The sequence below is a fragment of the Schistocerca serialis genome, chromosome 2 (genome assembly GCF_023864345.2).
Source record: "Schistocerca serialis cubense isolate TAMUIC-IGC-003099 chromosome 2, iqSchSeri2.2, whole genome shotgun sequence".
Taxonomy (NCBI): Eukaryota; Metazoa; Arthropoda; class Insecta; order Orthoptera; family Acrididae; genus Schistocerca; species Schistocerca serialis.
In genome coordinates this window covers 1,137,620,522-1,137,648,266 of record NC_064639.1, presented here as the reverse complement: position 1 = coordinate 1,137,648,266, position 27,745 = coordinate 1,137,620,522, and the positions used below count along the sequence as shown (strand labels likewise).

The window sequence follows — 27,745 nt, the reverse complement described above, 5'->3', positions numbered from 1 at the left end:
TTCCCTCCAATAATAAAATGGTGATCCTGTGATGCCTCAGAACATTTTCTACCCACTGATCCCTTCTTCTAATCAAGTTCTGCCACAAATTCCTCTTTGCCCCAATTCTATTCAGTATCTCCTCATTAGTTACATGACCTACCCATCTAATATTCAGCATTCTTCTGTAACACCACTTTTCTAAAGCTTCTGTTCTCTTCTTGTCTAAACTTGTTACCATACATGTTTCACTTCTGTACATGGCTACACTCTATACAAATATTTTCAGAAAAGACATCCTGACAATAAACCCATACTCGATGTTAACAAATTTCTCTTCTTCAGAAACACCTTCCTTGCCATGGCCAGTCTAAATTTTATATCCTCCCTACTTCGACAGTCATCACCTATTTCGCTTCCCAAATAGAAAAACTCATTTATTACTTTAAGTGTCTCATTTCCTAATCTAATTCCTTCAGCATCATCTGATTTAATTCAACTACATTCCATTATCCTCATTTTGCTTTTGTTGATGTTCATCTTATATCCTCCTTTCAAGGCACTGTCCATTTCATTCAGCTGCTCTTACAGAACCTTTGCTGCCTCTGACAGAATTACAATGTTATCGGCAAACCTCAAAGTTTTTATTTCTTCTCCATGGATTTTAATCCTATTCCAAATTTTTCTTCTGTTTACTTTATTGCTTGCTCAATACACAGATTAAACAACCCTGTATAATTCTTTTTTCAACGACTGCTTCCCTTTCATGCCCCTCAACTCTTATAACAGCCATTTGGTTTCTATACAAATTCTAAATACCCTTTTGCTCCCTGTATTTTACCCCTGCCACATTCAAAATTTGAAAGAGAGTATTCCAGTCAACGTTGTCCACAGCTTTCTCTAAGTCTACAAATGCTAGAAACATGGTTTTACCTTTCCTTATTATATCTTCTAAGATACATTGTAGGGTTATTATTATCTCACGTGTTCCAACATTTCTGAGGAATCCAATCTGATCTTTCCCAAGGTCATCTACTACCAGTTATTGCATTTGTCTGTAAAGAATTCATGTTAGTACTTTGCAACCATGACTTATTAAATTGATAGCTCGGTAATTTTTACACCTGTCAGCACCTACTTTCTTTGTGATTGGAATTCTTATATTCTTCTTGAAGTCTGAGTGTATTTCGCCTGTCTCATACATCTTGCCCACCAGATGGAAGAGTTTTGTCAGTGCTGGCTCCCCTGAGGCTATCAATAGTTCTAATGGAATGTTGTCTACTCCCGGGGCCTTGTTTTGACTTAGGTCTTTCAGTGCTCTGTCAAATTCTTCACGCATTATCATATCTCCCATTTCATCTTCAGCTACGTCCTCTTCCATTTCCATAATATTGCCCTCAAGTACATCACCCTTGTATAGACCCTCTACATACTCCTTCCACCTTTCTGATTTCCCTTCTTTACTTAGGACAGATTTTCCATCTGAGGTCTTGATATTCATACAGTTAGTTCTCTTTTCTCCAAAGCCTTTTAATTTTCCTGTAGGCAGTAACTATCTTACCCCTAGTAATACATGCTCCTACATCCTTACATTTGTCCTCCAGCCATCCCTACTTAGTGATTTTGCACTTCCTGTCGATCTCATTTTAGAGATGTTTGTATTTCTTTTTGCCTGATTGATTTACTGCACTTTTATATTTTTCCTTTCACAATTAAATTCAATATCTCTTTGTTGCCCATGGATTTCTACTATCCCTCATCTTTCAACCTACTTTATCCTCTGCTGCCTTCACTATTTAATCTCTCAAAGCTATCCATTCTTCTTCTACTGTATATCTTTCCCCTGTTCTTGTCAACTGTTCCCTAATGCTCTCTCTGAAACTCTCTACAGCCTCTGGTTCTTTCAGTTTATCGAGAGCCCATCTCCTTAAATTCCTACCTTTTTGCAGTTTCTTCAGTTTTAATTTATAGCTCATAACCAATAAATTGTGGTCAGAGTCCACGTCTGCCCCTGGAATGTCTTACAATTTAAAAGCTGGTTCCTAAATCTCTGTCTGATCGTTATATAAGCTATCTAAAGCCTTCCAGTGTCTCTGGGCCTCCTTTAACTATTGACTTTCTATAATGAGCAGTGATAATGAAATCAGTTCTAGGGACCATGCCCTGCAATTGATCTTGATAAGTTATAGGTCTGGAAGCTAACAACAGTATTGTATCTGAAATTTGTTTCACCAGTTAATTAATAATATGTCAATTACAGGCATGACAGGGTTCCCCTAGACCGTCAACACATCCTTTCATCCTGTCATCCTCTTAAAATTGACAAACCCAACCTCTTACAACCCCCTCGCTCCATTTCTGATACTGACAGAATCTGATTATTTACCCAATTACTATTTATTTTTAATTTCATTTTTTCTTATTTCCAATAATTTTCCTTTTTTCTTTTCAACTTTCCTCCAATTTTCTTATTCATTCCACCTTTTTATTTCTCTTTTTAATACACCCTTACTGCACACACAATCATCACATTTGATTTCATTTAATTATGGCAGTTTCCACTGTTAATTGAAAACAGATATCTGGTATAAAGTATGTGTCTCTTCAAACACTAGATGTTTTGGCACATGAATGTGAAAATGGTTACCTTCTTATGAGACTTCCACTTTGTATAGAGTTAAGTGCAGATCCAGGATTTGATTCAGGCAGGGGAGATGGGCCACGTTTTAAACTGGCTTCTCCTTGGTCCCCACCACCAAACATAAATGGCCATTACCCCCTTCACCCCTTTAACACTTCAATGATAAATAACATTTTTGCAGTAATTTTAGTGGTAATAATATTAATTTGCTGTCTAATTCCAATAAAATATATAACAAGTTTTAACTTAGTAATTGTAATAATTTTTATAACTGTGCTTAGTTCTTTACTTTAGTGTAACTCCAAGAAATTGAAGTTCAAAGAAATACAGCATTTGAAAAACATTTGTCCAAAAATTTGAGAAGTACGTGTGCCAAGCAATTGATTTAAGATCTATAATAGCAACAATCTCACAGACCTTTGTTAACATGATATTAAAAAAAAAATCATAATGTTCACTCACCTTCATCAATATTTCACTTAGCACTGTAACTGTGAATACAGGTCTGCAGGCAATGCCTATGCAAGCACATAAATGAATAGAATGATGTTTCTTTCAGATATTTTCATCTACATCTATGATTAGCTTCAGTTTTGATGTTTGTTATTCTACAATACTTCTGATTGTGATGACTGCAAACATTGAACATGCAGTTATCGACTTTGCAAAGAACTGCTTTGATTCATGATTCTATAGTCTTTGATTCAGTCTGGTAGCACATCCATTGCGTTTGCTTATTTGTACTGGTGTATGTCATTTATAGTAATTCATTACATCATTCATGACTTACAGCTGCAGGATCGCACCCTATCTCAATTGTGGTGCTGTCTCCACTCCCAAGTCACATCAGAGGAGCTACCGACCATCATGCTGTGGAACCTTTGGCTGGTTAAATTGCTGTCTGATTTTCAACTACATCTCCTGCCCCATAGGTCTGCTGTTTTAGAAGAGAAACTCCCTCTTGCTGACCAAGTGTACAGTATTATCCAGCATTACCAGATCCTTCCCCTCTGGCAGTTCCCCCATGGTTCAAAGGTATGCAACGCTCCTCCTGTCTCAGTCCAGATGCCTCCTCATTTGGCAGGCAGAGGTTTGTGTGTGCAGTGTGCACTTCGGCGGCCACTTCCAGTGCCATCTGGTGGTCAACTTCCAGCTCTACCTTCACTTCCAGCACCCATCTCCCACCATTCTTCTGTGGCCAAGTGAGCACATAGCATGTCAAAGCAGCTCAGGTGACTTACAGCAGACGCCTCATCCCTTGTACCCATTATGTTACTACCATGTAACCTTTGGCAACTCTGCACGGTCTTGTCATCCATCATGTGCATCCCGAAACTCTAGCTGCATGTCCTTCTATGCACCACAACCCACGGTGATGCTGCAGAGAGCCATCCCTCTACTCAGTCATCTGGTATGCTGACTCCTCCTGCAGTAAGCTTTACATTTTCAATCCCACCAGAGATCTCTACCTCCTCATCAAGAATGGGGCTGATGCCAGCGTCATTTCATCAATGTGCACTGATTCATGTCTTCTTCCTGCCTCACTGTTCCTTTGCAGTCAACAACTCTAATATACCTGTCCATGTCTCAGTGGGCCTTCACCTTCATTTCTCACCCAACCCAGTATCCTCCTGTACTCAGGATCGACTTCCTCAAGCATTTCAGCCTCTCACTGGACCTCCAATCAACCACTTCACCATGCATCTAGCTCAAGCTTTCTGAGCATTTCTGCCTCCTTATCCCCTTCCACCCTCTTTCAGTGTATTGTGTTTGTCTGCACTACCTATGAGTGCTCACACATGACAGCATCTTGTCAACTTACTAACCCTGCTTACAACTCATTGTAAAGAGATTGTTAACCTCTATGCCAACAACAACAATAACCTGTAGCAGCTGCCTGTTGATGTGTCAGCCAACTTGTCACCTGCTCTCCACACATTCGCTGACATCACTGTGTTACAGCTATGTGATGTCACTGAGGTTTCGTCTGCTCCTGTTTGACCTTGCCTCCACCTTCGCTGCAATCTCCAAGGATCTATGACAATGAAACTTACAGTGTTTCCTTCATCAGCCAGAGTTGTTATGCATGCACCAACCTCCATTATAGATGCTGTTGCTGACGGCACCTCCCACAGGCTTGTTACTACCAAGGGCCCCCGTCTTGTATATAAGGCTCGCTGCCTTAATGCCACCAAACTCCACCATGCTAAAGCTGCAACAAAGGACCTCTGAGATTCCAGGACTATGCATCTTTCAGACAGTAACTGGTTGTCACCTGTGCATCTTCTGCCTGAAAAAGATGGTTCTTTCAACTTGCGCAGGGACTATTGCAAACTCAATGCTCAAAAGATCCTTTACAATTACCCAGTTCCACACAGCCAGGATTTCACTCACAACTGCATGGTGTGCAGATTTTCATCATTATTGACTGCCAAAAGGGTTATTATCAAATTCCTATGCGCTGTGATGATATGCTTAAAGTATTCATCATAATGTTATTCAGCTTATTTTAATGCTGCTACATGTCTCATGGTCTTAAAAATGCTGTGCAGATGTGGCAATATTTCATTGACTCAGTCTTGTTCCCCTTTCCTTTCTGCTATGCTTACCTTGATGACGTTTTCATCCACTCCCCCTCTGCTGAAGAGCACGAGCTTGAGTTCTCAAAGCACTTACCGACAACATAAATGACATAAATCATGACAAGTCTCAGTTATGTGCTGTCAGTGTCACTTTACTGGGCCATAACACATCTGCCAACATTATTTGCCCTACATCTGACAGTGTCACATTCATCCACGATTTTCCATTACCCAAGACATTCCAGGACCTCCATCATTTTCTATGAATGATCAGTTTTTATCACGCAGCACATTCCTCATGCTGTATCCCTACAAGCCACTCTGACCTTGATGGGAAATAACACTTCCAGCATCCACAAAGTACTATAATCTGATGATATGTGGTGTACTTTCCAGGCACTTAAAGTTGCACTAGACAACACTGTCACGCTAGCTCACCCCATCACTGACATGCACATTTCTACCACCACCGACATGAGCAAGTCTTCAATCAATGCTGTCCTACAACAGCACATAGGCAACTCGATCCAACTGCTTCATTTCTTTTCTAACAAACTTTCCGCCTCACAATATAAGTGGCCCACCTATGATAGGGAATTGTTGGTGATATATGAAGTGTCCACTACTTTTGTGAGGACATAAAAGACCAGTCTGTAACTACCTACACAGATCACATACCAGTCACAAATGTCATTCATAATCCTGCACATGACTTCCTGCCTTAGTGTTTTCACCACATACATCTCATTTGCCAGTACACTACTGATGTCCACTGCATGAAAGGAGCTGAGAAGTCATCATCTACTACATGCCTCACATATTTACCATCGCATCACTGTATTGGACTTGGATAAACTGGCATGGCTCCAATAGGATGATCCAGATACAGGCCATTTAATAAGAGATGACACTACCCTATATGTTATCAATTGTGATGCCTGCCTGCCTCTTCATGCCTGGTGCTTTGTGACACCTTCACAGGTAATCTCTGCCCCTTCATCCCTGCCCCCACTACACTACCAAGTCTGCTCAGTAATCCACGACCTCGGCCATTTGGGTATTAAGGCTACTTCTCACCTTGTTACCAAATGTTTTGTTTGGAATGGCATTAAAGTCAGACTGTCATGATTGGACATGTGCCTGCCTCTCATGCCAATGCAGAAAAGTCAAACACCTACCCACCCTCCCCTGGGTCAATTTCATATCCCTAAAGGACAGTTTTGACTATTCATCTCAACCTCATTGATCTTCTCCCACATACATTCTGTCCATTATTGATTGTGTCACCAGATGAGTCAAATCTGTTACTCTCCTGGACATAACTGCAGATATGGTTGCTCTTCCATTTGTCATCTCTGGGATTGCTCACTTTGGATATCCCTCTTCTATCACTACTGATCAGGGGAGACAGTTTGAATCCATCTCTTTCAGCAGGCTATGAGACTTGAGGGATGCCAATAAATTCCACACTATTTCTTACCATCCCACAGAATAATTGATTGGTTGGGTGCTGTCATTGAACCCTTAAGTCAGTGCTAACGTGTCATGCTACTTTCTGGTCTGAGGTCCTCCCTGGGTTCTGCTCAGAATTCACATGGCATTTAAGGAAGACTGATAGGCCTCCCTGGCTGACATACTTTATGGCAAAGTCCTGAGCTTTCTTGCTGTCTTCATCAACAAATCTGAGTCTCTGCCCACCACTGAGCTCTCAACTTCAGTTGCACGCGTCAACACTCACATTGCTCACATCCACAACCCACTCTCATGTAGCCACACTGCACAACATGCCTATATTCATAAAAGCTTAGAGCACTGTGACTATGAAATGCTCTGTGATGACACTGTGTGGTCTGCTCTCCAACAGTCTTACTTGGGCACCCACAAAGTGCTCTGTTACTCTGCCCACACTCCATCAGCAGACTCAAGTTGGCTCCCCCCCCCCCCCTCCCCCCTCTGATACCTTAGTATCTCCTCTGGCTGATGAGTTAGCTCCTCCCCTCTCCTTGCTGTCAATTTCTCCCAGTGCTGATTTGTGTGTTCTGAGTGATTTGGGTACTGCACAACATTCCTCCCTCTGGCACCACCTCCATGAACGCTCGTTTTGAGCTTTCAGCGTTGCCCACTCCCTCCTGTGTTGTACACTTCTACATCAACATTGGTTGATGACCTCTCCTTGCTGTTATGTGATGACATGCTCTTCATGCTTCACTCACCTCCTCACATGCTCAACAACTCAAAGCATCGCGTCACACTACTGCGTACCTTCAATATTCTTCCTGATGTGGAAGAAGATGGCATCACTTCCTCAATTGGTGCCCTTGGCCACTTTATCATCCTCATGCCTCTTGCCACTCACACAGTTGCCACAACGTGGGAGCAACCGATTTCCATCTCCCACACCAGCCATCCTCTCCCCCTCTGGCATGCCATGAAGACTATGTCATGTTGACTCAATGCTGCCCGTGCCTTCCCACACTTTAAGAAATGGTCCAGTCCCCCTTACAGGCCTGACACAGTGCCAGATGCTGACCACTTGCCACATATAAATAAATAACATATATAAATTACAAAACATTAAAATACTACATTATTATGGTTTGCTTATTAACAGAAAAGACGGAAAAGGTATACATTAGTAAAGTATATTAGACATAAACATGATTCAGTTTAACTAAGGCAAGTATATCTTTAAATTGGTATAATCGTTGATGCTATTTTATGTGGCATAAGTTCTTATTGCACTGAAACACTGGAACAAACATCCACTGCCGAGATATATGTATTTCTGTAAGAGTGCGATGACTTCTTAATTTTTGTTTCAGTGCAGATGCACTAATATCATCTGAACTCCCACACAAATCAGTAATTTGAAAGTAGGGGCTTAATTGAACACTGCATTGCAGCATGTGATAAGATGAGAATTTTGGTTGGACAGGAAGTGAGTCCAGATGACTGATTTGGTTAAGACAACCATTCTAGAGAAATGGAGCATCCAGGTCCAGTACAAATGTTCAATCATTGCACTGCCAGAATGCCCCATGCAGCTGGAAGTTGCAAATTCCCACCCATCCTTTCTCTTTCGTTTCCCATCCTCTATTTCATATTAAAACAGTGTAATAGGTATGTTGTGAAGAGAAGTTAAGAGTCAAGAACTAGGAGAGGGAGGGACAGTATGGTATGGGAAGAGAGCACAGCCTGTGCAGGTGAAGATATTAGCATGTTAGTGCAAAGTCACATGGCACAAATGGCTCGGAGACCTCAAAGGGCAGATTGAACCATGTATTTGGTAAGGTTTTTCCTATCCTTTATGCCTACAGGCATTTTCCTTCTTGAAGTTTGAGAACTAAGTGAGCAAGTGTATCTGTAAGTATAGATGACTATATGGTGTGTGTGTGTGTGTGTGTGTGTGTGTGTGTGTGTGTGTGAGTGTGTGTGTATGTAGTGTTGTGTCCATGTTGGAGATTATGAGAGAAGGGAGAGAGTGAATCACTGTGTCGGCAAACAGCCTACTCCTCTGGAAGAATGCCAAGTGACCTATCTAGATTAATGTCACCCTCCGATGGATGGGTCACCATCAGCAGTGTCACATGCCCCTACTTCACGAGACATGTGGAGAGGTTTGGAATTAAATCCGGGACATATGCAGAAAGACTGGTGATCAAGTACTTTACATCAACACCCATCCTGTCCCTCCACTGTAGAAGCAAAAGAAAATTGGCAACAGCACATGGCATTGTCAGTCACCCTCCCAAGTACTGGCCATGCTCGACTGTGCTTGATTTAGGTAACTGACAGTGACCAATATATCTATCTTGGCACAACCATAGACTATTAGCATGTATATGTATGCTCTGAAGAGGCTGCACTTCGTGTTTATGTATCCACCTACAGCTCAGTGTCTCCACTAGATTCTTTGTGACTACAGTTAATATAGGAATCTCATCACTTCTTGACACTAAAGTCTTTACATAACTTATTGTAGTCAAGGTCTTTAATTCCACAAATTTTACCATTATGCTCTTAATCCTGTGACTATGTTTACTTTGAAATTCAGTGCTTATGTTTTGCTGTTGGCTATTTGCATATTGATCAGTTGTCAAGAACATACCCAGGATCTCACTATGAGGGCAGAAGGTGGGGGAAAAGCCTCCGTTGCTTGTCAGCTGTGTACTTTTTTCAGCTTTGTGGTTATGATTTAAGACCTATTTTCTTAGTTTGCAATGTTCTGTAGTGAACTTTCTGTATTACTGTATCTCTTTTCATCTACTGCTTATAAAATGCGTACAAAATATTTTTATTCTTTCAACTGTTCACTGTATTTCCAGGAACCATTCTAGAAACTACTTCAAAATGGTTGTCTTTCACCAGATTTACATTAATTTATTGTTTCTTCTTATGTTGAATGATGTAACTGCATTTCATTTTTGTTGGTCTTTTAGATTTCAGGATCATTTCACCTTCTCTTCATAGCTTCTGTTAAATTCTCTTCTCATCCACTGCTTATAAAATGCATAAAAAATATTTTTATTCTTTCAACTTCATAATTCAGATGCATTTATTTTTAAGTGCACAATTATAGTTTTCCTCCTCTGTCTGAGGACAAAATTCTCTTCCTCACCAAATCTCAAAATTAATGGAATGAAACAAGTTGACATACATACCCTTAAAAAAATAGAACTGAGGAGGGGGGTAAATGCTACAGATGGTTCTGATTGCCACATCATTGTAATGTCTTCATTTCTGACATGTTACAGTCATGAGACGCTATATTCTTGGCAGAGATGGTTTATTTTGAGGGCTTCTGAAATATTCTTGGTTTTATTTATAATGTGCAACATTTGACTCATATGTTGTAATTGGTTCACTAAAAACCCTGACATCTATCTACGTTTTTGCTCTTCCATCCTTTGAATGACCATAACAGAGACTTCTAATTCCCATCTTCCAATGTTTCACTCATGTGTTGTAATTGGTTCAATCAACATACTTACTCATCTATACTTAGAAACTAATGTGCTTTTACTTTTAGTAACTGGAAACTGCATGTGTGCTAAAATGTCTCACCAGCAATTTGAAAGCAAGTACTTTTAAATTCTGATTACAATGTCTGATCTAGAAAAACTTTGTTTACCCTACTTTTAAACATGAACATAATTCTGCAAATTGATTTTCATGTATGTGATATTAACTAAACTAAACTGCATCTGACTATCAGTAAATGAATGTAAAGAATGATTATCCATAATACTCAACATGTCTTTCTTATGGAACAATTATGTACAGTTGCTAACTGTTGCTTAATGAAAACCATGCCCTGTTAGAAAAATGCATTTGCTGAATTAGATTAAATTTTAATAAACAAAAACTACTTTTATTGTTTTCTCAAAGGCTCACTTAGGCCCTATAACAGATAACTTGGCAACAGATAACTCCACTCTGCTCTGTCTACATTGCAAAAATGATGAGCTGAAATAAATCACTGCATGGCAGTTTGCATTTTTAATTCTTTTAGCAGGATGCATTAGCAAAGTAAACTTTTTTGTCCTTTTTTGAAAAATGATAATCACTCTTCACCAAATGGTCAAAGGCATGATAGCACTACTATTTACCAAATATATTTTTTTTTTAATTTAGCCGTGATGGTATGCTTTCTGTGTGGCACCTCTGCCATCCAATCTTCTCACTTCACCATGATATAACACTCTCTCTCACTGACTGCTTGACAACTGCTTTTGACTCCTTCACTCGCCTGAGTTCTACTTAATAATACTACAAGTTCTGGTGGCCAAAGAATATGTCATTCATGTGTTCAGGCATGCAAAGATTGTCCTAGCAGCAAACATTCACACTTTTACAACTATTTCTCCTAATATAGGTACATTTACTTTGTCTTCTTCCATAACTTGAATGACTGTAACAGAGAACTGAGACTTCTCTTACTGCTCTATGCACCAATGCAATGCTTTGCCATAAGTCACTTTTCCATTTTACATTTTCCTAAAAGAGGGGGAGGGGGGAGGGGAGGAGAGAGAGAGAGAGAGAGAGAGAGAGAGAGAGAGAGAAAGAATGTTATATTGTTCAAATTGCCGTCTTTAAAAACCATCCTTAACATGCATACTACAAATGAAATATCTACATTGTAATTTATCTGAATAGTAAAAGTATGAAGTTAATTATTCAATACATACTTAAATACTTGAGGTACTGACTGGTCTACATACACATAAACAAGACTGAAAATGAAACTTCCTGGCAGATTAAAACTGTGTGACCGACCGAGACTCGAACTCGGTACCTTTGCCTTTCGTGGGCAAGTGCTCTACCATCTGAGCTACCGAAGCACGACTCACACCCGGTACTCGGTCGGGCACACAGTTTTAATCTGCCAGGAAGTTTCATATCAGCGCACACTCCACTGCAGAGTGCAAATCTCATTCTGGAAACATCCCCCAGGCTGTGGCTAAGCCATGTCTCCGCTATATCCTTTCTTTCAGGAGTGCTAGTTCTGCAAGGTTCGCAGGAGAGCTTCTGTAAAGTTTGGAAGGTAGGAGACGAGATACTGGCAGAAGTAAAGCTGTGAGTACCGGGCGTGAGTCGTGCTTCGGTAGCTCAGATGGTAGAGCACTTGCCCGCGAAAGGCAAAGGTCCCGAGTTCGAGTCTCGGTCGGGCACACAGTTTTAATCTGCCAGGAAGTTTCATATCAGCGCACACTCCAATGCAGAGTGAAAATCTAATTCTGAAGACTGAAAATGTTGCAAAGCTTTTGGAGAATGTACTTTGCAGAACTAATACAAAAAAAAACCTGCATACACATTGTTACATTGTCCCAACACATGATCAGCAGGAAACAATACTGTCTTCGAGGTAACCTTCCCCTAATTTTATTCCCATTTGTGAACAATGTCTCATCTAGTTTCTTAATATTTTCTAAACTTAGATCTTGAAGAGCAGGGAAGAGAGGCAATATTCCTGTTACAATTTACCAACTGGCGCGGGAGGGGGGATGAATCAGAAGTATTAATCTATGTTTCAGCATATCTTTGCTTACTACATGTATCTTGTAGATTGTTCTGACATATGTCTTACTTTAGAGCTGGACTGCAATATCTAACAGCATATGAAGGGGCACTATACTATACACCTTTCTGAAATCAATAAAGACCAAGTGAATATTAAGGTTTCCACCCAGAAGCTTCTATTTCAAACATTTTAGTATTAGAATATTTTGTAGTCACATTCTTTGTGCTTGTGTCTTCCACAACTAAAGTACACATTAGTTTCATTCAGTGTTCATATTCCACTCTGTGTACCGAACTATAGTCTCAGGACACATTTAGCTTTCTATGTGGTGAGTTTTTAAGGTTTCCACAATTGTCCAGCTCAGAATAAGCATAGTTTGCCCTTGCCAAAATTTAATTCTATAAGTAATAATAAAGGGAGCAATTCATAAGGAGAATAATTTTTTCTCACCTTTTCAAAACAGTACTCTCAAAGTGCTACCTTAACTATCCTAATCCATTAAGAAGTAAGCCATAGTATATTTGCTTGAAATTGCAGTCTCCACATTACTGCATGACAGCACTCATTTCAGTTGAATTTTAGTCATCTGCAATTTATCTTACACTTAAACTGTATATGTACAAGATGCGATCAAAAAGTAATGGGAAATTTTTCATATTGCAGGCTTCATACATCTGAGTTTCAATTTCTTTTTAAATCTTGTTGGTACACATGTTCCTGATGAAAGTTTGAATTTTCAGCTATTTTGAGTATTTAGTTTATTGTTTACAGTCAAAAAGACATGTGTTTTCAATAACTCTGTAAATGTTTACTTCTGAAAAAAAGGGATCAAAGAATTTGCATTGAATTTCGCTTGAAAATGGAGTAAAGTGCAGTACCACATTTGAAATGTTGACTGTGTCTTCGGCAAATCTACTGTAAGACAAGTGTTTACAATGGTATAAACATTTCAAAGAGGGTTGAGAAGACACTGAAGACAATGAGTGCCCTGGATGCCCAAGCATATCAATTGCTGATAGCAATGTGGAAGAAATAAGGAAAACTGTTCTGGAAAATCACCGAATCACCATCAGAGAGGTTATTGATGATGTTTACACATCCTTTGGCTCATGTCAAGCAATTTTTTTAGGATATTTTGGGCATGAAACATGTAGCAGCAACGTTGTTCCAAAATTGTTGAATTTCAACCACAAATGACACAGTTTAAACATCACTCAGGAATTGCTGAATGAAGTCAACAATTATCCAGAACTTCTAAATAAGGTTAAACAAGTGATGAAAGATGGTTACATAGGATGATATTGAAACCAATGTCCAATTGTCCCAAAGGAAGCTGCCTTAAGAGACAAGACTGAAGAAATTTGGCCAAGTTCAATTACATGTGAAGGTTCTTCTCACTATTTTCTTCCATTACAATAGGATAGTGCATTAGGCTGAAGAGAACTATGAAAGGACGTCATTTTGCCACCATTGATGAGATAAAAACAGAATCACTGAAGGAGCTGGACGCCACAACAAAAAGTAGGTTCCAAAAGCGCTTCCAAGATTGGACAACGTGCTGGCACAAGTGTATTATAACTGAGGGGGATTACTCTGACAGGGACAATGTTGGTGACAGTTAATAATAAATATTCTTTAAGAAAAACAAAAATTCCTTTTACTTTTCGATCACACCTCACATGTTGTACAAACATGCTATAAAAACTAACGGATTTCATCATTTAATATATTGTGATGCATTTCTCTTGTATGATAAATGGTAACTGAAAAGTGCGGTTTCACGGTGTCTTACCGAGAAGCACGGATACGCAAATCTGAACTATTCATACGATGTTCCACTTCCCAAAGTCTCTTTTCAATATGAACCAGTCGTTCTCTAAGTTCACCTTCATCTTTTATCTCCAATGGATTTGTAACAGTGCTTCCACTTCGGGATCCCACTGATTCTACTTCTCCCAAAATAGTTGAAAGGCCAATCTGCTTTGCTATATCTTGTAACACAGAAGTGAGCTGAAAAATAAATTGAATGTTGTTAAGAAATTAAAGGTAATGGCTTACTGAAATGCACAACAGTACTTGTAGAACATCTACAGCTACATCCATACTCAGAAAATCACTCTGAAATGCATAACAGATGGTGCTTGCAAATGTACCAGGTGTTTGGATTTCTTCCGTTCCATTTACAAATGCAGTGTGGAAAGAAAGACTGCTTCAATGCTTCCTGTGTGCATCATAATTAGTCTAATTTTGTCCTTATTGTATCTACAGGAGCAATTCATAGGGGGATATGGTACATTCATGGATTCCTCACATAATTCAGATTCTCAAAATTTGGTAAATAGGCTCTTGTGGAATAGCGGACATCTATCTTCAAGTATCTGACATTTCAAGCTTACCAGCATCTCAGTGATGCTCTATCAAGGGTCTTGCTGTCCTTCACTGTAGACATTCCATATTCCCTGTTAAGTCTTGTTTGGTATGGGTCCGATGCACAATTGTACAGTACCTTAAGATAGACCACATGAGAGTTTTGTAAGCAATCTTCTTTCTGGACTGGCTGCACTTTCCCCATTATTCAATAAATGTACGAAAGTCTGCCATCTGCTTTACAAACCTATGTGATCATTTCACTTCATATCCCCACAAAAATTTATACCCAGGTATTTGTATACATTGATGAATTGACTTATTTCAAAACACTGCAGGAATTCAATGTAAAAATACAGGCCCATGTAGATATCAGGAATGTTGTCCAATTTAAAGATTTTTTACTTGATTTAGTTCCTAAAAATAACTTTGTAATGGGCCTAAACATAGGTAGATCCTCAGTGGCAATGATGAACAAGCTATAAGAACTGGAAGCATTTCTGGAAAACAAATTCTCTACAGGTGGTACAGTCACTTACAGGCTACAATATTTAGTAGCAAGTTTTTGTAGAAAAAAGAGATTTGAAGGATCAGTCACACCGGTAGAGAAATTGTGAAGCTTTGTAGTCACACAAACTATTAACTGATTAAGTGATGAAGCATTGTTTGAAAGTTGCTGCATAGAAATTTTGGAATATGGCTTTTTAATTGTTATAAATCATATCCCTGGCTCTTCAGTCACATGTGCATTTTTAGACAAATTTGAAACTTTGCTGAGTAGGATGCAGGCAGAAAAGTTTAATACATCAATTATTATTTGTGTTGAGTTTAACATGGACATAAAGAGCTGCTGATACTGTTGCCATTTCTCTGATGGACATGTCACCTATAAATGCCCTAGTACTAAATTTTTGTGAATACATTAGAATAACAGAACCCACTGCAACCTATATAGATAATATTGTAAGCAGTATCAATTATTAAAGAAAGATTTATTTTGAAGTTGGGGATATCTGACAATTCAGCCCTTTTGTCTCACTTCCAGATTTAGATAAAACTTAAACAATGAAAAGAGTTGGGGATTTAAGTGAATATATTTGTCTGGAAACCGAATGAAACTTTTTGGCCCTTCCATGACCAGTGTTCAGTAAACATTAGCTTAACTGCTCTTCTATCAAAATTCATAAGTATTTCAATGAATGTGTGCTGAAGTACTACAGCAGATGCGTGCCCGTACCCTTCTGATTCAGCAGACAGCAACAGCAAACAGTGTGGATTGTCTGCAAGCAAAGCAGACTCAATTAGTGGGATATCTCTCCACCATGCACTGCCTTGTGGCAACCCTGGAATTTTTCTACAGAGAAGCATCCAACGGGTAGAGCCCCTTCCCATACTGATACCAAATGTTTGACATGCTTTCCCAAGCAAGATAAGTGTTGTATAGCAAAGTGTCTATTTTGCCAGGCTAAATTGAAGAAGGGATTTGTCATGAGGTGCAGTGATGGTATTCTGTACATATTCGGGTGCAGAGAAGGCAACACAAGTGAGTCTGTACCACAGGCTTCAGTTGAACAATGACTGCTGGCATCTACATAACCTTGCTGAGCTCTAGTTGTAGAGCATTAGAAATTTTTTCATACAAATCAATTTGAGATAGGTGTTTTTCACGCCACTGCCAGCAGTTTTGTGGGATCAATAGGCTACTTCCACATCGCAGAATTCTTAGTAATGACAGTATCATAACGGATAGTACACCATGTTCTGCCCGACTGTCATAGTCCCCCATGTGCATGGCCATAAGTTTTCTTTTCTTGTATTTGTTAGATATGGAATCACATTTATGATGCAATACTTGGCACTCACTGCAGCCTTCAGTTCTGTGAGACTGCTGTGAGCTAGAAGAATTATTCCACTGTGTCCATTTGTTTTGCTACATAATTTATCGTGTTAATGTTTCCCCATTAACTTTTATGTAATTGTGTCCTATTCCAACAAAGGAATGAAAAAATCCTTGAACTGTTCACTTTTCTTTTCCACTAACACTTTTATGTACTAGTGCACCATAGGGTTATGTGTGCAAGGTTAGTGAGTTAAGTATTTCCCACATTGGTAACCTTCAACTGAACCACACCTACCATCCAACAACTGCTATTTGCAGCACCACGTCATGAGCATTTCAAGGCCACATTGTGTATCTATCCTCCAACACCCACCACCACCCACCCCCCACTCCTCTCTCCCTGCTTGCCACTACTACTGAAGAGAGCAGTGCACCATGATACAGACAGATCCCACTACAGTGCCACCAGCAGGTCCTGCCACCACTGATAACCAAGCCCCCGGGCCCCCCGGATTCATAGGCACAGATGGATAGATTCCAAGCATTCCTAATCCACTTCACACAGCTTGTAGAATCTGCAACTGCACAGGCACACGCACATCTCTCACCCCTCCACCTACTCATGCTGCCATGCACTTGCCACCATTCAATTCACATGACCCACACATGTGGCTCGCTTCTATAGAGGTGATATTCCCAGGCTCTCCCATTACAAATGATGCTAAGCAGTTTGCACTTTCTGTGACGCAACTTAGACTTTTGGTCATTTTGGAGGGATGTAACATCATTGCAAACCTGCCAGAATCTGGCATCTTCAATGCTCTATGTGCCCATCTTCCTGAGTGAATCACCATATAAGAATTGCAGTGCATGCACACACTGTTCTCATCAGAGGAGTAAGAGGAGTACACTGACATGTGGCCCTCGCAGCTCCTCCAGCAGCTCCATATGCTGGCTGAGCCAGCAGTGGTTTCTGACACACTGCTAATAGCAACTTGCCGTTAGCAGAGTGCTGATGCAGTGGCCTCCGCTTATGACAGGATTTTCGAAGCTGAACCCACGCTCCATCATTGCCATAATGCAGTGCCATGACACCCGTGTACATGACCACATACTTGCACAACCTGCTCCACCCCATGCTCTGCCAGTCCCAGACCTTCTCAGACACAGCGCAGCTAATAGTCAAGATGACTAGTGAGATGGGTAAGCTCACTGCTGCCTTGGATCACATGCATCCACCCTGAACCACACATTGCTTACCTCTACCCAGTGGCGCTTATGACCACCAGCATGCATAAACATGAAGACCCCTTCCCCTGCCCCCTCCCAACCAGTTAATTATAGCCATGGCATACATTGGACCAGCAAATATCACTGATACCATGAAAATTTCAAGAGCTGCAGCAAACTGTCATGTGTGTGGACCCCAAACACTGACAGAAACTGGCAGCAATGTGCCTGGCTGCTTTGTAATTTTGCAGCACATATTTGTATGTGATCACGGTAACCTTCACTCCTCACCATACTACCTGCTTGACAAAGGTTCAGAACTTTCCGCCTATCCACAGTGTTGACTACCCTGTAGTGGCCTCTGTCCATCTTCCTCCATATCCCTCACTGCATCAAATGGCTCAGCCATCTAAACTACTGCTACCACACCCAATACATCTACCTAGAACTCAGTAACGATTTCCTGTGGACCTATATGTGGCTGCCATTACAGATACCATCCTTGTCAACAACTGTGTTTCTCATTGTGGCCTCCTCCTCGACCAGGCAACCACCATATTGTCAACACCACCTCCCATCATCCCACACCATGTCAGTCCGTCCCCATCACCTCTTGTTCTATCAAACAGCTCTCCTACTATGGCCCTTTTGCTGACCTCCTTGCCATATTCCCCATTCTCAAACACTGCTTCAGCGCTCCCCATGAGGTTCAGCACAACACCTGGCCATGATACCTGGGCCAGTGGTTTTCTGCTCGCCCCACCCCCTTCCACCCAATAAATTGAGAACTGCTCAGGCCAAGATTGACGTTAATAATCACCACAGATGTGCTGTACCCTGCCAAGACCATGAGAGCCTCCAGCCTACATCTTGTGCCAATGAAAGATGGCACATGGTGCCTGGTCAGATTTCCAGGTAGTTAACTCCAGAAGGGTGCCCAAGTGTAACGCCATTCCACTTTTGCACAGTTATAGTGATTACTTGTGTGGCACAACCATTTTCAGCATAGTGACTATGTAAAAGTATATCTAAAAACAAAGATGATGTGACTTACCAAAAGAAAGTGCTGGCAGGTCGATAGACACACAAACAAACACAAACATACACACAAAATTCTAGCTTTCGCAACCAACGGCTGCTTCGTCAGGAAAGAGGGAAGGAGAGGGAAAGACGAAAGGATGTGGGTTTTAAGGGAGAGGGTAAGGAGTCATTCCAATCCCGGGAGCGGAATGACTTACCTTAGGGGGAAAAAAGGATGGGTATACACTCGCACACACACACATATCCATCCACACATATACAGACACAAGCAGACATATTCAAACTTTGAATATGTGTGTGTGTGTGTGCGAGTGTATACCCGTCCTTTTTTCCCCCTAAGGTAAGTCTTTCCGCTCCCGGGATTGGAATGACTCCTTACCCTCTCCCTTAAAACCCACATCCTTTCGTCTTTCCCTCTCCTTCCCTCTTTCCTGACGAAGCAGCCGTTGGTTGCGAAAGCTAGAATTTTGTGTGTATGTTTGTGTTTGTTTGTGTGTCTATCGACCTGCCAGTGCTTTCTTTTGGTAAGTCACATCATCTTTGTTTTTAGATATATTTTTCCCATGTGGAATGTTTCCCTCTATTATATTCATATGACTATGTAAAAGCATTCATACATGTACAAGTTGCCCCTGAGGATGTAGAGATGATGACCACCATTACAATATTACACTATCTGGCTTCTTTGAGAGTGCGTTCACGCCATTTGGCCTCCAAAATGCTGTCCAGACGTGGCAATGTATCCTTTGCAATGTACTATGCAGGGTTTTGGGGTGTTTCGCCTACTGATTTATTCATGCTGTCTAGCAGATCACTGCCACTGTCTCCACAGAGTGGGTGGGACTACAGGCAATCTGCTCTGCCTCCAGGAGCCTAATGTTGTTATCAACCTGGAGAAGTATATTTTGGTGTTGCAGAGATCGACTTCCTGGGGCACAGGATACTGTCCACAGGCTCCGCTGTCTTGAAGAGAAGGTCCAGACTGTGCCCAAGTTTGCATGCCCAGTTACATATAAGGAGCTCCACAGGTTCCTGGGGATGGTGAAGCTTTACAGACACCACCCAAAGGATGCCACAAGCGTGCAAGTACCACTCATGGTTGCACTTCATGGCAATCACACGAAAGGCAACAGGACTGTTCCCTGGACAACAGAAATGTCAAGCAATTTTGAATGAAAAAAGCATGACATCTTGCAAGCTGCCCTCCTAGTGCATTCCAACTTGATTTCTCTGCTTGCAGTAATCACCAATGTGAGCCAGTCTGCCATGGGCACAGCTCTGTAACTATGAACTGAAGGGAATTGGCAGCCCCCCATCTTTCCTTCAACAAAGCTTATAGGAGCCACAGCAGTGTGGGACTGTGTATGATCATGAGCTCCTTACTGTGTATGAGGCAGTTAGGTATTTCTGCCCTAAGTGGAGAGACCCCATTTCATGATTTTTACTGGCCATTGCCCCTTGACTACAGGTTTCTGCCACAATAAGGGCATGCACACCTTGCCCGGCGAATTCTGACAGAAGGAGTACATTGTGCAGTGCACCATTAATGTTCAACAAATGGCTATAATGGACAACACAGTGATTGCCTTAGCCAATCTTGCACCCTTACAGCTCCACTTGACTACATGGCCCTCGCCACCAACCAGGTTGCTGACACTGAGCTCCTACAGCTATGAAATGATACCAGGCACCCATAAATCCATCTATTGCAATGTCTGTGCCAATATCAACCACCTAGGTCCCTTCAAAAGCTCATCTGCTCATATCTTTCTCCAGAGTTCCAGAAGGTGGCCTTCAAGCACTCACATGGCCTGGCCCAGCCTGGCATCCGTGTGCCTACTGTGTTTGCTCATGAATGTTTTGTTTTCCCCAATATCCAATGTAACTGCACCAGCTGGGCCTGCACCAGTGTCCCATCCCATCATTTTAAAGTAGGCAGGCAAGTGCCCCTGTCGCCTCCTTGCCCTGGTGGACCACCACTTCTCCCACATATGTCATCAAACGGCCACCAGTATCTGCTTACTACCATCAATAGGTAGCACCCGTGATCTAGGGGTAGCATCTCTCGATTAGTAATCAACTCACTGCTGCTTAAATTTTGAATAAAAATCATCAGCAATGGCAGCTAATGACTTCCTGCATAAGAAATCTCACTCATTCTGCCAATGAATTTGTCAAAGAGGGCGGAGGAGCAGATAGAGGCTCATGGCACTCTTTTACCCTCGGGGCGGGTAACTACCCCTAAAGGTTGAATAATCAACAGCGATCATTGGCATGAGGGTGCAGGAGGCAATGGAAACCACAGTATTAGGGACACATAATGTGTACGCACAGGACATGTGATTTGTAATTAAAAAGTGTCATGATGGTCTCTCCACAGGCAAAAGATTCTGGAGTAGTCCCCCATTCAGAACTCTGGGAAGGGACTGCCAAGGGGGAGGTGAACATGAAAAAAGGACTGAATACTGGATGAAAGGATAACATTCTATGAATCAGGGTATGGAATGCCAGAAGATTGAACATGGTAGGAAAGCTATAAAATCTGAAAAGCGAACGATCAAATAAGGCAGAAGGGATGGATAACATCCCATCAGAATTTCTAAAATCAGTGAGAGGTATGGCAACAAGATTACTATTCAGTTTGGTGTGTAGAATGTATGGGACTGGCATATACCATTTGACTTTTGGAAAAAAACATCATCCACACAATTCTGAAGACTGCAAGAGCTGACAAGTTCAAGAATTACTGCACAATCAGCTTAATGGCTTATGCATCCAAGCTCCTAACAAGAATAATATTTAGAAGAATGGAAAATAAAATTTAGGATGTGTTAGCTGATGATTAGTTTGGCTTTAGGAAAGTTAAAGGTACCAGAGTCAGTCCTGACATTGATAATGGAAGGAAAACTAAAGAAAAATCTAGACATGTTCATAGAATTCGTCAGCCTGAAAAAACTGTTCGACAGAGTCAAATGGTGCATGATGTTCGAAATTCTGGAAAAAATAGGGGTAAGCTACAGGGAGATGGGTAATATACAATATCTACAAAAGCCAAGGGGGAACAATAAGAGTGGAACACAAGAATGAAGTGCTCAAATTAAAAAAGGTTTAAAAGAGGGATGTAGTCTGTTGTCCTTACTGTTCGATCTGTACATCAAAGAAGCAATTATGGAAGTAAAAGAAAGGTTCAAGAGTGGAATTTAAATTCAAGGTGTCAGGATATAATGGTAAGATTCGTGAAGACATTGCTATCCCCAGAGAAAGTGAAGAAGAATTACAGAATCTGTTGAATAGAATGAACTGTCTAATGTGTATAGAATACGTTTTGAGAGTAAATCAAAGAAAGATGAAAGTAATGAGAAGTAGCAGAAACAAGAACAGCAAGAAACTTAACATTAGGGTTGGTGATCAAGAATTAGATGAAATTATGGAATTCTGATACCCAGGCAGCAAAATAATCCACAATGGATGGAGCAAGGAGGACATAAAAAGCAGAATAGCACTGGAAAGAATGGCATCTTGGTCAAAAGAAGTCTACTAGTATCAAACACTGGCCCTAATTTGAAGAATAAATTTCTAAGAATGTAGGCTTGGAGCACAGCATTGTATGGTAGTGAAACATGGACAGTGGGAAAACCAGAGAAGAAGAGAATTGAGGCATTTGAGATGTGGTGATACAGAGGAATGTTGAAAATTAGGTGACTGATAAGGTAAGTAGTGAGGAGATTCTCCAGAGAATCGGCAAGTAAAGGAATATATGGAAGACACTGACAAGAAGAAGGGACAGGATGGCAGGACATCTATTAAAGCATCACGGAATAACTCCCATGGTACTAGAGGGAGCTGTAGAAAGTAAAAACTGTAGAGGAAGACAGAGATTGGAATACACCCACTAAATAATTGAGGGCATAGGTTGCAGGTGCTGCTCGGAGATGAAGGGGTTGGCACAAGAGAGGAATTCGTGGGATTACGCATCAAGCCAGTCAGAAGAATGATGACTCAAAAAAAAAAGATTAATCTAAAGTAAAAATGTAAATAATCGATAAAATACTTGTTACTTTATTTTAAAAAATCCGCTTTGTGTTTTTTAGGGATAATACATGGAGCATCAAAAAGAATCATTCAATTTAAAAAAATCATAACTATTATGTTATTTGAGATATGTGCGTGAACACTGTACTGCTGGAAAGAACAAACTCTCAGTTTTACATGGTTTCTGCTAGGTTTTGTGCAGTTTCATGGGAAAAGTGTAGGGTCCATTTTTCTTTACCGAGAACACTGTTACTGGAAGCACATAGCTTGGTAGAGAACTTCCTTTTCCCACAGTTGGAGACTGTTTCGAACGACTTCATTTACCAACAGGATGGTGTGTAGAATGTATGATACTGGCGATATACCATTTGCCTTGCGAAAAAACAATTCTGAAGATTGCAAGAGCTGACAAGTGTGAGAATTATGGCAGAATCACCTTAACAGATCACGTATCCATGTCCTAAGAAGAAGAATATTGAGGAGAATGGAAAATAAAATTGAGGATGAGTTAGATTACGATCTGTTTGGCTATAGGAAAGGTAAAGACACAATAGAGGCAGTCCTGACGTTAATGATGGAATAAAGACAAAAGAAAAATCTAGACATGTTCATAGGATTTGACAACCTGGAAAAAATGTTCGACAGTGTGAAATGGTGCAAGATGTTCAAAGTTCTAAGAAAAATAGGGGTAAGCTACAGGGAATTGGGTAATATACAACTCCTACAAGAGCCAAGAGGGAACAATAAGAGTGTAACACAAGAAAGAAGTGCTCGGATTAAAAAGGGTGTAAGAGAGGGATGTAGCCTTTGCCCCTACTGTTCAATCTATACATCTAAGGAGCAATGACAGCAATGTAAGATTCGCTGGTGACATTGCTATTCTCATTAAAAGTGAAGAAGAATTACTGAATCTATTGAATGGAATGAACTGTCTAATGAGTACAGAATATGGACTGAGAGTAAACAAAGAGAGATGAGAGTAATGAGAAGTAGCAGAAATGAGAAAATTAACATTAGGACTTGTGATTATGAAGTAGATGAAATTAAGGAATTCTGTTACCTAGGCAGCAAGATAATCCATGACCGGTGGAGCAAGGAAGACATAAGAAAGTAAATAGCACTGGCAGAAAGGGCATCCTGGCCTACTAGTATAGAACATAGGCCCTGTTTTATGGAATAAATTTCTATGAATGTACATTTGGAGCTCAGTATTTTATGGAATTGAAATGTGGACTGTGGGAAAACTGGAAAAGAAGAGAATTGAAGAATTTGAGATGTGGTGATACAGAGCAATGTTGAAAATCAGGTGGACTGCTAAGATAAGGGATGAGGAGGTTCTCTGGAGAATCAGCAAGGAAAGGAATATATAGAAGACACTGACAAGAAGAAGGAACAGGACTTCTGTTAATGTATCACAGAATAACTTCCATGATTGTAGAGGGAACTGTAGAGGGTAAAAATTGTAGAGGAAGACGGAGATTGGAATACATCCAGTAAATAATTGAGGACATAGGTTGCAAGCACTGCTCTGAGATGAAGGGGTTGGCACAGGAGAGGAATTTGTGGTGGGCTCTATCAAACCAGTCAGGAGACTGATGACTAAAAAAAAAAGTCATTGATATGTTCACCCGGTGGCCGGAATCAGTGCCTCTGCCCAATATAACCATGGATACAGTGAAAACGCCTTTATAGACATGTGGGTCTTGCATTTGGGTTATCCCTACCACATTATCACTGACTGCAGGTGGCGGTTCACATCTTGTTTATTTAAGACTCTTGCAGCAACTTATGATATACTGAGGCACTGCATGACAAACTACCATCCTGCCGCTAGTGGCATGGTGGAGCGATTACACAGTTATCTAAAAACTTCCATAATATGCCACTTTGCAACTTGGTCTAGTCCTCTTAGGTTTGAGGGTGGTCCACAAGGCAGATTTGGGCACATCCTCCACTGATTTCATGTACAGACAACTGCTCACCCTTTCAAGTGACCTCATTGAGCCACACCCCTTGCCACTCAGACCTACATCCCAGCCTTCGCACAGCAGCTCCATGACTCAATGGTTCAGCTCCACCCAGTGACTCCCAGGCAACACATCAAACACCAGCCCTTCGTGTTCCAGTGTCTCAGGACATGAATGCATGTAACAACTCCCAGCTGCTGCTCTGCCCACATTACTCAGACTCCCATCTCATCCTCTCATGTGACTTGAGGACATTCTCCATGTGGCACCATGGCACCACCACCGAGGTCTCAATCAATTGCCTGAAGCAGACATCCACACTCAACATCCTAAGCCCGTGCAAACTGCAGACCACAGAGGTCAAGGTGGCACCAAGCAGTGGTGATGGTGCTTTGCTCAGTGCTGCTGAAACAAGTGGTGGCCCGTGGGATCCCAGGGCAGAGGCTGCCTTACTGTTTGCCCCACCAACGAAACCTAAAGAGCTGCCAAAGACATCAAACAGCCCACCACCACTACTCGACCTTTCCCTGACTGCCACACCCAAGTCACCAAGGGAAAAAATGCACCCCTGGCACCAAAGGGCCATTCACCACTGCCACAGCATCGGTGCATGCCTCCTCATTAATGTGTGATCCAATTTACCAGCATGGGATGCACGCAGTGGATGCCCACAGTATCAACACAGGATGGCGTGTAGTATACCATCCACACAAGGCACACTGTGTGCCACCCACCATGTGTCACCTAACCACTCACTGGCACATTACTGCCTCTCTTGTCAAACACTACCTCCATGCCAAACCATGCCCTATCACACCAATAAACTGGTTGAAGGGCTACCTCCCACCTTAATTGGTGGTGCGTTGTTGTGTCACCCATATACTTGGGGATACTGGCACGGTAGCTCAGTGTGTTATTTACCCTTTGAATGGATCAACGAAGAACCTGAACATGTGTCATCGGACTTTCACCCCGAACAAATTCAACAAACAATATAGAACAAAAGGAGATGAAACATAAGAAAAAACGGGGGGCAATGCAATTCCCATGGTACATGCGTGTAAGTACATGATGAAAGGCCCCCAGGGTGCCGTAAAATGAAGATTTATTAAAAAACAAAATTTGAAACACCGAGTAACCAGAGAGTTGGCAAAGCCATTAATTATGAATGCGCAGTAAGGTGCAGACAAATGAAAACATTTTCTCATTCAAATTGTTGTACAGTTTTTTCTTGTAGACAGATTCAGTCAGACTCCCTCATATGTAGAAGGACGATGAGGATGTGCGATTTTAGAGATGAAGAATTGTGATCTCGATGTATTATATGTGTGAGTGAATAATATAATTTAAAAGAACCGTATCAAGAATTTTATTTATTGAAGTAAGTGAAGAGTAAAATTACAGGAAGAGAATTTTTGTGATTACGACAAGTGCCAGTGTCCCCAGAGTCTTCCGCCGCCTGCAGCTTCAACAAAAATGAAAGGAAGTCCGATGCCCAAGAGAATACAAATAAGAACTGAACATTATAACAATGCAATCACATACAATTATAATTTATTAAAAAAATCCCTTTTTTATATTACAACTGTCGACCTGTGTGCCATGACTTCTGGGCACCGGTTGTGATTAATGTTTGTTAACTATTGTTATAGTAAGAAATTTCTATGACATTGTTGTAAATTATAAAAACTAATTGCCTGTATTTTCTGTTTGCATGACTCACAATGGGGAGCTAGCAAAAAGGCAAAAGTTGAGGAGAAAAATTTTGAAAGGAATAAGAATTGGACGCAGGTTATTGTAAAAGTTTTTCCATAGTAAGCTGTTTATTCAGCGCGGGAAAGGTAGGAGGGCCACGCAAGTTGCTTGCATGGTTACACTTGGTAGCGCCTCTTTTGATGAAGATAGAAACCTTTTCCTCATTATTTCCTTCCTTGGATTTTATTGACAAAAAATTTACAGAAATTTTTCAGTGTGATACACATTGTCAGTAAAACATAAAGATTTGTGACACATAATTTGAGCATCATAAAAACATAAAACAGGCTTTGACTTTACATCAATTACATTTATCAAGTATAATAATTAGTGTATGAAAATTTTAACACTGTTGTGAAATTTCCATTTTTTGAAAATTCATATAACATGGCCAAAAAATATATGCCCATTGTTAATAGCGATAGCAAAAATCCAACCAGCCAAGGTGGTACAGCATTGTGTGCAGAAGGTTTAAGTATATCAGATATGAGTGTCGCAGGAGTGACAAACGATAGCAACGCTCCACAACAGAATAACCTTGATGACACAATGTTTACAATTGATGAGACGACAATATCATGCATCTCCCAGAGTGACATACCACTCATGAATGAAACTTGGGAAGTACAGCAGACAGCAACCACAGAAGTACAACTGGAGCACTACTATAGCAGCTACTATCTAACATAAATGTGAAATTTGATTATATCAAACACAATCATCATCAGTTATCTGCTATATTAGCAGGTCCTTTGCCTCTCCATTTTCTGCGATCCATTGCTTCCTTCTTAAGGCTGCTGTATGTTGTACCATCCATCATGTCATCCAGTATCTGGAATCTCTTCCTTCCTCGCTTCCTTTTCCCTTCTACATAACTTTCTAAAACAGTTTTTATCAGTCCATCACTCTTTCTTAATATATGCCCATCCAATTTCTTTTTCTTCTCTTTATTACATCTAGTAACTGTCTTTTCTCTCCCACTTTTCTCCGTACCTCTTCATTTTTTACTCTGTCCTTCCAACTTACTCTTTCCATCCTTCACCATGTCCAGATCTCAAAAGCCTCCAGCCTTTCTCTATCTTTCTTCCTCACAGTCCATGTTTCAGCGCCATATAGAAGAACACTCCATACAAGACATTTTATGAGTCTCTTTCTGAGTTCTCTGTCCAGACCGCTGCAGAAAATTCTCCTTTTCTTACAAAACACCTCTTTTGCCATTTCTATCCTTGTTTTAATTTCTGTGGTGCACTTCCAGTCGGTGTCTATCCTGCTTCCAAGATACTTAAAATT

At 40.8% G+C, this 27,745-nt stretch overlaps 1 protein-coding gene across 1 annotated transcript in view; it reads right to left on the bottom strand.

Moving 5' to 3' along the window:
- LOC126456667 (uncharacterized) overlaps positions 1-27,745 on the bottom strand; it is a 303,806-nt gene that overhangs the window by 29,972 nt on the left and 246,089 nt on the right. The window contains exon 6 of the mRNA XM_050092410.1: positions 14,016-14,233. Within this exon, the coding sequence (XP_049948367.1) occupies positions 14,016-14,233 (218 nt within the window). The remainder of the gene's footprint in view (positions 1-14,015; positions 14,234-27,745) is intronic.